Here is a 12,128-nt window from a genome sequence, read left to right as displayed (position 1 = left end):
GACAGCTATGTGTAGACGACTAAACTCGTATTGTGAAAAATTTAAAATCTTTGATGAAAGCCAAAACGGCTTCAGAAAGGATCGCAGTACGACGTTGGCTGTCTATAAATTTATACAAGAAGCAATTAACATTTTAAACAGAAAAAATTACGCAATAGGGTTAATGCTAGATATGTCCAAAGCATATGACAAAGTACAATACAGTATTTTACTTAATAAACTATATGGCATAGGAATACGCGGAATACCACACGCGTGGTTTAAATCATATTTAGAAAATCGCGAACAATATGTTGAAATTGAACAATGTGATCAAAAAACGGGACAAATTAACTACACTAGATCAGACGTAATAAAAATGACTAACTCAATACCCCAAGGAAGCGTTCTTGGGTGTATTCTGTTTTTAATTTATATCAATGACTTGCCGAAAATCCTTGACGAATATTGTGTATTATTTGCGGATGACATTTCTTTATTATTATCTTTTTCAAATGACATTAACTTAAATGACAAATTAAATAATCTACTCAATGACATAATTAAATGGATGAATGTTCATAATTTAGAAATAAATTTTAATAAGACGAAAATAATTCAATTCAGACCATATCAAAAAACAGAATTAAATATCAAATTTTCCTATAATGACATAAATATTGAATGTGTTGACAGTTTAACTTTTTTAGGTATAGAAATTGACACTCATTTAAATTGGAAAAATCATATACACAAAACGAAAAATAAATTATCGAAATTTATATATGGACTTAAAGAATTAAAAAGAACCACTGACATGAAAACTGCATTAGCTGCATTTTATGCCTATGGGTACGCGTGGTTAAGGTATGGGGTAATCCTTTGGGGAAATAGCACAAACGCCCAAGATTTGTTTATACTTCAAAAAAAGTGTATACGCATCCTCGTACATATAAGTAAGACTGAATCATGCCAACCGTATTTCAAACAACTAAAAATATTGACCCTGCCCTGCATATATATTTTTGAAATATGTAAATTTGTGAGAAAAAATTTTCATTTTTACGAAAAAGTCGATAACTCTTATAAACCACGGCGCTTCCGCGAAAAAAACGAAAATAAACTAATTTACCCTCTTTCAAAATTAATACTCCACAGCTCCGGCCCATACGCAATGTCAATAAAAATTTACAACAACCTTCCAGACCGTATACGTAATGAGGCGAAAGATATTGCTTTCAAAAAGAAATTAAGGGACTTTCTGGTCGAAAAGTGCTATTACACGGTGAATGACTACTTGAATGACAAATAAAAACAAAAAATAAAATCGGTCTCCCTATCACTCACTCGACAAAAGGCTACGCCCAAACTGGGTATCCATAACTTGCATTATGTAATAAAATGTAACTTGTAATTATTATTATTATATTGTATAATGTAATGTATGGTATTGCTTGATATTAAATAAATAAATAAATAAATAAACCTATTGGACACTTCTTAATAATCATTAATTTTCAATAGAGAATTAAAGTAGTGCGAAAAATTAAATGTTAGAAATAAATAAAACAGGGCTTAGATATATTAATATAATCAACTATTATAAAGGGGTAAGATTTCTTTGTCTTAGTATAATTTCCTACTGAATACTTTTTAACTATAAAAAAAGTATTATTTTAAATTGTACAAATAAGAGATGTGTATGCCGGTCTAAACCGTTAGTCCCGGCCATTATAATTAACATCTGAAAATAATCGTCTTTGACTAATTACCTCGCTATTGCCTCTAAAAGTAAAATCATCATCTTCATCATATCAGACGTCCACTACAGGAAATAGGCCTTTTGTAGGGACTACCAAACATAACGATCCTGAGCCACCTGCATCCAGTGAATCTCTGCGACTCTCTTGATGTCGTCAGTCCACTTGGTGGGAGGTTGACGAGTCGCGAAGCTGAAGTGGCAATGGGCGGGATACATAGTTCGGAAAAGTAAAATAGAAGACTTAAATTTATAGGAGGCCATATACATTGACCAAAAATATAAAAAAAAGAAACCTATGGTCACTAGGACCCGGTTTTGATGCAGAGGGCTCTGCTCGAGTCGTATTGGAACTTTCGTTTCGGTTCTGCTTGCCTTTTGTAGTTCTGCTAAAAGAAAATAAAAAATTAATATCTACCAGCTCTCTCACAATCATCACATAATATTAACAAGGTTAGGATATAGGTACCTATATTTAGAGCCGCAATAGCTCAACTATAACTCTATAGGTCTTAGCATACCTGCAGGGTTAGCCCAAGTGTGTAGGATTAGCGTTGGAACCTTGTCAAAGTAAACTAGTCCGCAGTTAGTTATCATATACGAGAGATTTTTTAACGGACGTTAAAATATAATAGTTTAAATTTTTAAATTAATAAAATATAAGCGTTTAAATATAATATAAATTTAAATGAAGGTCTATTTCTAACACCCAAAATTTTCAAATGCAACACTGCTCGAAAAAAAGCCTCGTGTGAACATAATTGGGAATGTGTTTGTTGTATTTGAACACTTTTATACTTCCGTTAAAAAAACTCTCGTGCGAATGAGGGCTTAAGTTTGATGTATTTAACTTTGAAAAGGTATCGGATAGAACCTTGTCAAAGTAAACGACATCAAAATAAATTCGCTTCTCATCGCGCGTTTTTGTACAATTATTCTATAGGGAGTTCAGTATTCCTGTACAAAACGATGCGATACAAACATACCCTTGCTTTTCCAATCTTTCCGCAGTGATGGTATCACGAAGTCTTCTCTGGAACTAGAAACGAAATAAAGTGAATGATTAAACTATTCCGATTAGTTATTTTCTAAAAAGATTTTTTTAGAGAACTACTTATCTAAGAAATTATAAATAACTTAATTTCTTATTTTTATAATGTCTTCTTAATAATTATCTATATTATTATTTTCTATTAAATAATTAATTAGCATAACTAAATGGCTACTGTTTCTATTTCTTGTATAGGTACCTAGTTATGAAAAGTTATTCTGTCCCTTCGTGATATCACCTGACCCTATCGCAGACCTGATACCTACTGGAGACCATTCTAGGAAGGTGTTTTTTTTTCAAAAGTAGATACCTATCCTTAGGGTTTCTGCTTATTTTTAAACGTAGGTATACGAATCGTCGTTATCAACCCATATTTGGCTCACTGCTAAGCTCGAGTCTTCTTTCAGAATGAGAGGGGTTAAGCTAATAGTCCACCACGCTGGCCCAATGCGGATTGGCAGACTTCACACACGCAGAGAATTAAGAAAATTGCAGTATATTAAGTATGCAGGTTTCCTCACGATGTTTTCCTTCACCGTTCGAGACGACACAATATATTTAATTTCTTAAAATTGCAAACAAGTGAAAAGTTGGAGGTACATGCCCCGGACCGGGTTCGAAACCACACCAGGCAGAGGTTATATCCACTGGGCTATCACGGCTTTTATAGCGTATTTACCTATAGCGTAGTCTGAACTATTCTGGAATATTATAAATATAGCTAACATTGAGAATATCACGTGGGCCTTTAAAATAGGCTATAAGGTATATTAGGTAGGTGTACCGGGGTCCAGGGACATCAAGCTGGTTGCAGGAGCCGCTGCATGTTAACTGCTCGAGATCGTGGTGTTTGGAAATCCATGCAAGAGGCCTATGTGCAGCAGTGGACGTCCATCGGTTGTGAATGATGATGATAATTTAATATGATGATGAAGCTAATAAAAATTGAGTAGGTACCTACCTTGATGCTGTTTAGCATGTCTCCCTGTGTGGCGAGTGGTCGCTCGTCAGAGCGTACTGAGGGGGCCTGCCGAGGGTCGGGAGGCGCGCCCCGCTGCGCGCCCAGTGACGCGGCACCGATGGAGCCGTGCCTCGGCGCGATTACTGGGGAAAACAAAATCAAAATGGTGGCGAAGTGGCCTTAATTGGATATTTGAAAATTTATTCTTTAGTACAAATAACAACGTATCTGCGATAACTCCGTCGGAGTATTGGATAGAAGCAGGCGTTACTTTGCGAAAGTTCATCATGATTATATAATGATTTATTTATTTTGCTATCATCCGCGAAAAGCCGACGAACCCATGCGACAACGTCACCCAAGTCCGATAAAATACTCTCTACGTACGTTTCACCCCGAAACCGGAGCATCCTCAGGAGCCATCCATCAAGCAAAATAAATAAATATAACCCTTTCGGAGTTACAGAGATATCTTTGCGGCGCTGTCGAGGATCGCTTAAAACGCGCCTTGTAATAAATACGGCAGGATCTTGATGTCACGCTTAACTTGTATGGTAAGACTTGGGAGTCGGGGCTGACAAATAAAAATTGCAAATATCTTTTATATTTGTATGTTTATGTTCAGATATACCTAGCATATCATGCAAGAAATTCTCAGTAGAACAAACCAGTGCCTTACCGAGAAAATTAAGCTGTTAGTCATGGTTATGTGTAATGGTGTATTACCATTTATATGTAATGTCTCTAGTGGATGACAGTTTAACATACCATAAGTTTACCCTAGTCCGTAAGCCTTTATGTATTTATACACACCACATTCTATAAGATACTAAACCTTAAGTATGTAGTAGCTCATCCAGACATTCATCTGTAGTTAAGCGGGCATTCATTAAAATACAATCGTGAACAAAACAAAGAGTTTTATTTACTAACTACATCTAAATCACATTATTGAAACAAATATTAAAATTTGCTAAGCTAATCTATAAAAGAACAATATATTTAACCACCTTAGTCCTGACAACCTTTTTTCAAATGGGCTACCATTGAACCTGAGATTTAACAAATTAATAATTTAATTACATACAAGTAGATGTATAAATTAAATAATCTTATTTACATACATTAAATTCATATTGACATACTACATAGTATAATTAAATGGAAACATTTCTATTTTTGTAACAGTAAGGAAACTAAATTTTACATTTATATTATAAGAATACTAAAAGGAATTTTGAGACCAATATGAAAAAAGACATCTACTAAATTAGTGACCTGCATTTTTTAAGTCTAAAGCTTGATGATTTAAAATGGTAATTAATTAATTATATGAATAGAATACAAAATATGGAATAAGGAAAATCTCTAGTTTATTAATTTCATTCTCTTTGGCTTGCCTGTCTAAACTATAATGCTAAATGCAATCCAGGCAAAGCGACACTACATTCAAAGCTTGTTATATTATGATATAATTAATAGCCTGACAAACAATAAGTGTGAAGTTCATTTTATTACTATTAATTATTTATCCATTATGACACCAAGGAGGTAATTTTATTTTATTTTTAAAGAGGTAATAATTTTAAATTAAATAATTTTATACAATCTTTATGTATTCTTCATTTGTGCTTGCTTATTTTCATCAACTACATTCTTTTTGCCATCTATTTGCTTAACATTAGAATTGTATAATTGTCTCCTTAGCTCTGTAGGCCCTGCAAAAGTAGCTGGTGCTGTTTTAGTCTCTGGTATGTATACTTCATATGTTTTAAAGTATTTGAGTATATTCTCTACATCTTCCACTTTTAACTTGTATTCGAAAGCAATTTTAGCAGCCGTAACCTCCTCAGGATTAATTTGATGTGCAGATATATAATCTATTGCTTGTCGTAAAGTTGTTCTACCATAGGGAACCTTTTCAGGTTCCTTCAATCCAAAGTCGAAATCCGGCAAAGCCTTACGGTCCTGTGGTAGAGCACGTTTCTTGCTTTGCTCTTGCTTCTCTTTGGTCACGTCGTCTTCTGGGCGACCGTGTGAGGTTACATAAACATCTTTCAATCTTTCGTCAAGCTTAATATCCTTTTTATTAAGTTTCACATCGATGTCGGGTTCCACTTCTTGCACCCTCTTCAACTCCTCAATCGTAGACGGATAACTGGGAGCTACGGTTGGTTTTTCTTTGGATATCACCCGGTGAGCTCGATTTTCAATATTATAACTCTTTATCGGTCGCAGCGCTTTTGAAACGAGCCCACCCATCTCGAGTGGCGTTAGTAATTATTACGATTCACTCGGAAAACATCATTTAAATCTTGATAAACAATTCGAACATTATTTATTATTCGAATTTAAAGACCCAATATAATTTAAGGTTATTCTCATATTTTGGAAATTCAAAATTCAAATTTGACAGTTGACACTTGACGTTGACAAGTTAACAATGACATTTTATTGACCGTTAGACTTTAATATTCAGTGTTGACAGTACTTATTACGAAATCGTGTCAATCACGTACTATAAAGCTTAGAACATACAGTCAATTAAGATTTATAAGTTTAAGATGTTATTTATCTATAGTCGAAAACTATAAAATATTAGTAAATAAGAAAATATTTTATTTTGCTAAATTTTCAAGCGCTAAGATTAAGTACAAATATACTAACATTTTAGCCTTGATAGCTGTCCTTTTAAATTAGTTTTGGATTCATGATTTTGGTAAACTTCTACAGTTGGAGCAGTATTTGTTGCTCGAGATTTTTCGTTCATCATTTTAATAATAGGTGGACTGGGACTTCGACCAAGACGACGCCTTTGTTGAGGCTGGGTTGGACCTTTGGAAACGAATTACAGTAAGTAATTTATTACAAACTACTCGTACCTACTAAGAATTTAAAAATAAAAATATTCTACTATATTACTGAATATATTTACCTGTGTGATATGTGTATGTTGACGATGTTATTTTTGGAACAGTGCCAGGAATTGGACGTTTATTTAATACGTTAGACCCTCTTACATTATATTGTGGTTTGACTATAACGGTAGAATCCAAAAGCTTTTCTCTTTGATCGCTAAATAAAGGTGACCTTTGATCACTGGATACCGTTGCTCTTTTAAATGTAGAATTTCGCAATAAAATGTTCTGTAAAACCAAAAAAAATACGGATTTAGGATCATAATGGTAGTAAACGCTATTTACCAAAGTAAATAGCGTTTACTCGTAATCTTAAATGTTTGTACTGAGGTATATTGTATGGTGCGACACAAAAAGGCAAACGTTTTGTATACGACGTATGACTGTGTTTTGAGTTACGTATTTAGCTTATTAATCTAACCACCTACTTAATTATTATATTATATTTATTTGTTTAGCTACGTAGAACAAAATATCAGTTATTATCTTGATACTTCAAGATAGTTGCAGTCCCAAGTGGATGACAGAATACAGGGTTGCCCTGTGAACGCAAACCGCTTACAAGAAGACGAGTCTAATGAAGATGACATTAATGATCCGTCGGAGAGTGTAACGGAACCTTCACTCCCCACCACTCAACCTCTCTCCAAGCGCGCGATACGAGCGGCTGCGCTCGTGCCGCGTTGCAAGAACCAGCTCATGATTAAGGGCCCCGTATAAGTTCGAAACTAGTTGGGCATACTCCGACTTTATATCACGTGAGTTTTAGCCATGTTTCATAATCAATTAATATACATAATTATATAATGTAAGTAAACACAAAAATATGCATGTATGCGCTCAGTGGAGTCGTTAAATTCGCGTCACTTCTTTCCGTAATTTTGTAAGCACTTAAAATATGTATAGTATAAAATAATCATTACGGCATAACTTACCCGAACCTCATCCAATGTCACTGCGATTGGTGTCTGATTTGAAGGAAATGTTGGGACATTAAAGTTTCTAAAGCAATTTCTATCACTTGTTTCCTAAAATAAATATAACTACGTAAAGTAATTCATAGCAAAAATCTCATTTGAAAAAAAAGTTTAGAACATAACACACAATTCGGTTTCGGTTCCGTACTGACGGGCGCACAGCACGCGGTTCGCCTGCTCCAATTCCACGTCTTGAGATTCCACTGAGGTCTTGTGATGCACTAAAATAAAATATTTCGCTACAAAATGATTGAACGAATTCCTTGTCAATATTGGCGTGTGCTCATTCACTGTTCCCTACCAAATAATGAACTATGAAGCAGTTCGATTTTTAATATGTTTTACAGGAATTACTTGGGGAAGCATACGTAACACGTTCACACGTGTAACTGTACAAAGTAATTGGATACCTATTATAAAAAAGAATAATACATACTACAATAGTTATTTACGAGAACTAAAAGAGCAAACAGTGATATTTGTTAACCAACGGTTTGGATTTTAGAGTTTAACTGAAGACAAGTGATAATTACCCTTTGATAGGAAGCTTTGGCCCAGTGTTCACTGTCTCCTTCCACGCACGTTGCGATTTTTCGGTCGTTTTATTAGCAGCTAATAAATAAATGAAAAATATTTTAAAATATATATATATAACAGTAGTAGTTATACTTAAAAAATACATTGTAAATAGTCACTACTAACCAAATCTAACAACACACAACAATTATTAAAGCACCATTTATTTGGCATTCTTTTTGCACAACGCACCGCCATCATCCATAGCTTATCGTAACACGTCTTAATGCATGGTTTACAACATAAATATCTTCTCCATTGCGATATATGTATATCACTTTCTCGACTATTATAGTCTTCGGTTACAGCATTATTTTTAATGATACAACCTTTCATATGAGGCACTGTCTCTTTAGATTGGACTGTTAAATCGCATGCCATTATAAAAATCTCTTCTTCGTTTTTTTCAAAACCATCTAAACATACATAAATATCATTGAAAATTCTGTGGCCCATAAGTTGTATCTTAAAATAACACTGTTTTCCGTGATCTTGGCAGTGCATTACACAAATTAGTAATAAAATTGTAACACGTTCAAACAGTGTTACTTTAATATACTTATATATAAAAAAAAATCAAATATGTATGTTAACAATAACACCGTCTGAACTATAATGATAATAGACCAAATTATATACAAGTACAAAAAGTATTAATCCTTTACCTTCTCTTGTTTTGGATGCTATCGGTCGTGCTGATGGAGAAATACTGTCTGATCGTGAAAGCCTTTGAATTGGAGGCGGCGGTGATTGCGATTTGGTGCTCAATAACGGCCTTTGCTGATGCGATTTCTCAGCAATAGAGTAGATACCAAAATCATGGTTTGGCATTTTGTCAACGTCATGGTAATTGCGTCTCCTGCCGAAAACTTTACAATTTTTAATTGGTTTAAAGAGTGTAAAGTTACAATTAAAGGCTTCTATTTACATGTCTTCACCTCTTTACCTATATAAATTGCCCTGTTTAATTAACCACGGCTCCAACTCTTCTAACCATCCCTAAAAATAATGAATGATTCAACATAAGTAAATATGCGATACAAAAATAATTTGCAATAGATTTTTTTTCTTATATTTATTTATTTTGTTTTAACCACTTTATTGCACATAAAAATACTTGTAATTAAGAAACTAAATCTAAATAAAAGGCGGCCTTATGACTTAGAGCGACTTCTTCCAGGTTACCCTAATGATAGGAACCTACGTTTGTGAGACGGGAAGTCGCAATGACCTTAACTTTAAATACAAGGTATATAATATACTTAAACATACTCGTACATCGAAGTAATTAAACAAATAAGAATATAAATAATACAAAAATATGTGTATATATATACAAAATACATCATTATCATATTAGCCGATGGACGTCCACTGCAGGATTTGACAAAATCAGATTATTATATACGAGTAGGTATTTTGTATTAGATCTGATACAAAGTACATAAAATCATAAATACATGTAAAACAACATAGCATAAACTGAAAAATAAATTACAGTGACAATTTTTACCTGCTGGTGACCAATAACTGAGCCAGGTCTACATATTCTCATCCAAGCTATAGCTTCATGGGCAGTCATCCGATAATGTTTTATCAAATAACATCCAATCAGTGACCCAGTGCGACCTAAACCTGCCTGAACCAAAATTAAATAAAAATCGAAAGAATCCAAACTTATACTAAAGCCAATTTCAATGTGGAATGTTTATCAACAAACACATCACATCACAATGATATTACAAAGGTTTTAGGTTAGTTTTAAAGGGAAAGTTTGTGTGTGTGTGTCTGTAAGTATGATTGTTCCTCCTTTACGCTGCGGCCACGGAAGCGATTTGGCTGAAATTTGGATTTAGAATGGAAATAGGTCTACTCTGGATTAACACATAGGCTACTTTTCATCCCATGGTTCCTGCAGGATTTTTAAAAAACTAAATTCCACGTGGACGATGGCTCGGGCGTCCGCTAGTTACTAATACAGGTTGAAGACGCAAATAATTTCATACATATTTTTTAATCATAAAAGATTATTCAAATTAAAACTATATCTAATTGTCTTAAGTCTTAATTGTCTTAATCTTAATTTTGAATTATAAGTTTAAAGCTTATTATTTAAAATTTATTGACATTATACAACAACTTAATCAAAATTATTATGAGGTGTAAAATTACTAGCAATTTACGGATAGCAATACCCTAATTATTAATTTGTTTGTTGATAAACATTCTACGTCGAGTTTGGTTTTAGTGTAAGTTTGCATATAAATACAAATAGCAAATTGATAACCTTGCAATGAACTGCAATAGCTCCGTCGCATTCTTCACTAATTTGTAAAAATTTTAATAGTATATGTCGAGGAGGACACGATCCATCAGGAAAAAATAAATTATAGTGTGTAATTCCTGCATTAGAAAACCTAAAAAAAATATTTGAAACATTTGAAAAGTTGTGGTGTACATATTAGACTTAAATGAAAATTACTTACACATTTCCGTCATAAAGACTTTTGTTTAGTCTTATAACAATTTTGATATTATTTTCTTTAAAATAATCGATATACATTTCAGGAGGGTGATAAAGAGCCAAACAGTAGTCCACCGGTCCAATAAATGCTAAAAATTTACCTATATTTACAGTTAAAAAAGCGACACACGGAAAATGATTTAACTCGAATTTCATTTTATACTCACAAGGTAAAATCCAATTGAGATCACCGCCTTGTATTTTATCTAGTCTATCATATTCTGCATAATTAAAATCTTGGAAATTAAAGAAATTTAAATCACGAGCTTTGGCACATCCTTGAAGACAGTCCAGTAAAGAAATTGTATAGTTTGAATCTCCTTGAGTTGCATCTTGAAATGGCCTAAAATAAATAATATAGGTACAGTTAGCAAAAAAACTCAGAAGTGGATTCTAAAAAAAGAACACTATGTTGAACAAAGGTTACACAATATTTGTCACGACAACAAATCACGATCGAGAATACAACACGAGATCGAGTCATATCCGTCTCAGACTACTATTTCCTACAATACATAATAAAGAGGAAAGATTTGATTGTTTGTTAGTTTGTATTGAATAGGCTCTGAAACTACTGAACCTTTTAGAAAAATTCTTTCACGGCGACATTTTATCCCGATATTCCAACGGGAACGGGAACACGCGGGTGAAACCATGCTGCGTCTGTTAGTAGGTCCATATCTTTGTATAAATATAATATATTTGTTCATTAGCTGACGTCGCGCGGTTTCACCTGCGTGTTTTCCGTTCCCGTGGTAACATGGGGATAATTATATAGCCTATAGCCTTCCTCGATAAATGGGCTATCTAATAGTATAAGAATTTTTCAAATCGGAGCTGTAGTTCCTGAGATTATCGCGTTTAATCAAACAAACAAACAAACTCTTCAGCTTTATAATATTAGTATAGATTTAATATGTAATACTATATTTGTAACATTTTAAAATAAACTACGTAACTACTTGCCTGTAATTTTGACCATAAGCAACTAAAGGCTTTATGGCATCCTTAGGTTGTAAGCTCAGATATAACACACCGTAACATCCTATAAGAAAAGCAGCATTGGCCTTTTTCTTTGGATCTATTGAAGAATAATGAACAATACGCTGCTTATTCAAGTATTGTTTTAATTTTTCGTTTAAAATATTACAGTATTTATACACGCATCCTAAGTTCAACGGTCCGAAATCGGAGTAATAGTTTTCATAAATTAATTCGTCATCAATAGAAAAATAATGGGTATCATTGGTGTGCTTGAGAATTTTTCCTTGTCTGACTGTAGCAAAATACAATACATGTTTTATATATTCAGTCATAAATACTATATCTGTACTGCGAGACATTGTTTGAAGTATAATATTTATTATATTTGATTACATATCT

At 33.4% G+C, this 12,128-nt stretch overlaps 2 protein-coding genes across 2 annotated transcripts in view; both read right to left on the bottom strand.

Annotated features, from left to right (window-relative positions):
- Window positions 1-12,128, bottom strand: part of LOC112052392 (uncharacterized) — a 13,249-nt gene extending 1,121 nt beyond the window's left edge. The window contains exons 1-13 of the mRNA XM_052886929.1: window positions 11,712-12,128; window positions 10,708-11,088; window positions 10,509-10,638; window positions 9,735-9,860; window positions 9,168-9,220; window positions 8,887-9,080; window positions 8,179-8,257; window positions 7,773-7,866; window positions 7,604-7,696; window positions 6,686-6,896; window positions 6,418-6,585; window positions 3,751-3,893; window positions 2,725-2,777 (exon numbers count right to left, since the gene is read on the bottom strand). Of these exons, the coding sequence (XP_052742889.1) occupies window positions 2,725-2,777; window positions 3,751-3,893; window positions 6,418-6,585; window positions 6,686-6,896; window positions 7,604-7,696; window positions 7,773-7,866; window positions 8,179-8,257; window positions 8,887-9,080; window positions 9,168-9,220; window positions 9,735-9,860; window positions 10,509-10,638; window positions 10,708-11,088; window positions 11,712-12,088 (2,102 nt within the window). The 5' untranslated portion in view covers window positions 12,089-12,128. The remainder of the gene's footprint in view (window positions 1-2,724; window positions 2,778-3,750; window positions 3,894-6,417; window positions 6,586-6,685; window positions 6,897-7,603; window positions 7,697-7,772; window positions 7,867-8,178; window positions 8,258-8,886; window positions 9,081-9,167; window positions 9,221-9,734; window positions 9,861-10,508; window positions 10,639-10,707; window positions 11,089-11,711) is intronic.
- On the bottom strand, window positions 4,654-6,177 carry LOC112052403 (protein NDUFAF4 homolog). The gene has a single exon (XM_024091459.2). The coding sequence runs from the start codon at window positions 6,010-6,012 to the stop codon at window positions 5,362-5,364; it is 651 nt and encodes a 216-aa protein (XP_023947227.2). The 5' UTR covers window positions 6,013-6,177; the 3' UTR covers window positions 4,654-5,361.

This window comes from Bicyclus anynana, chromosome 2 (genome assembly GCF_947172395.1).
Source record: "Bicyclus anynana chromosome 2, ilBicAnyn1.1, whole genome shotgun sequence".
Taxonomy (NCBI): domain Eukaryota; kingdom Metazoa; phylum Arthropoda; class Insecta; order Lepidoptera; family Nymphalidae; genus Bicyclus; species Bicyclus anynana.
The sequence above is the reverse complement of the archived record's forward strand: the minus strand, read 5'-3'. Positions and strand labels throughout refer to the sequence as shown.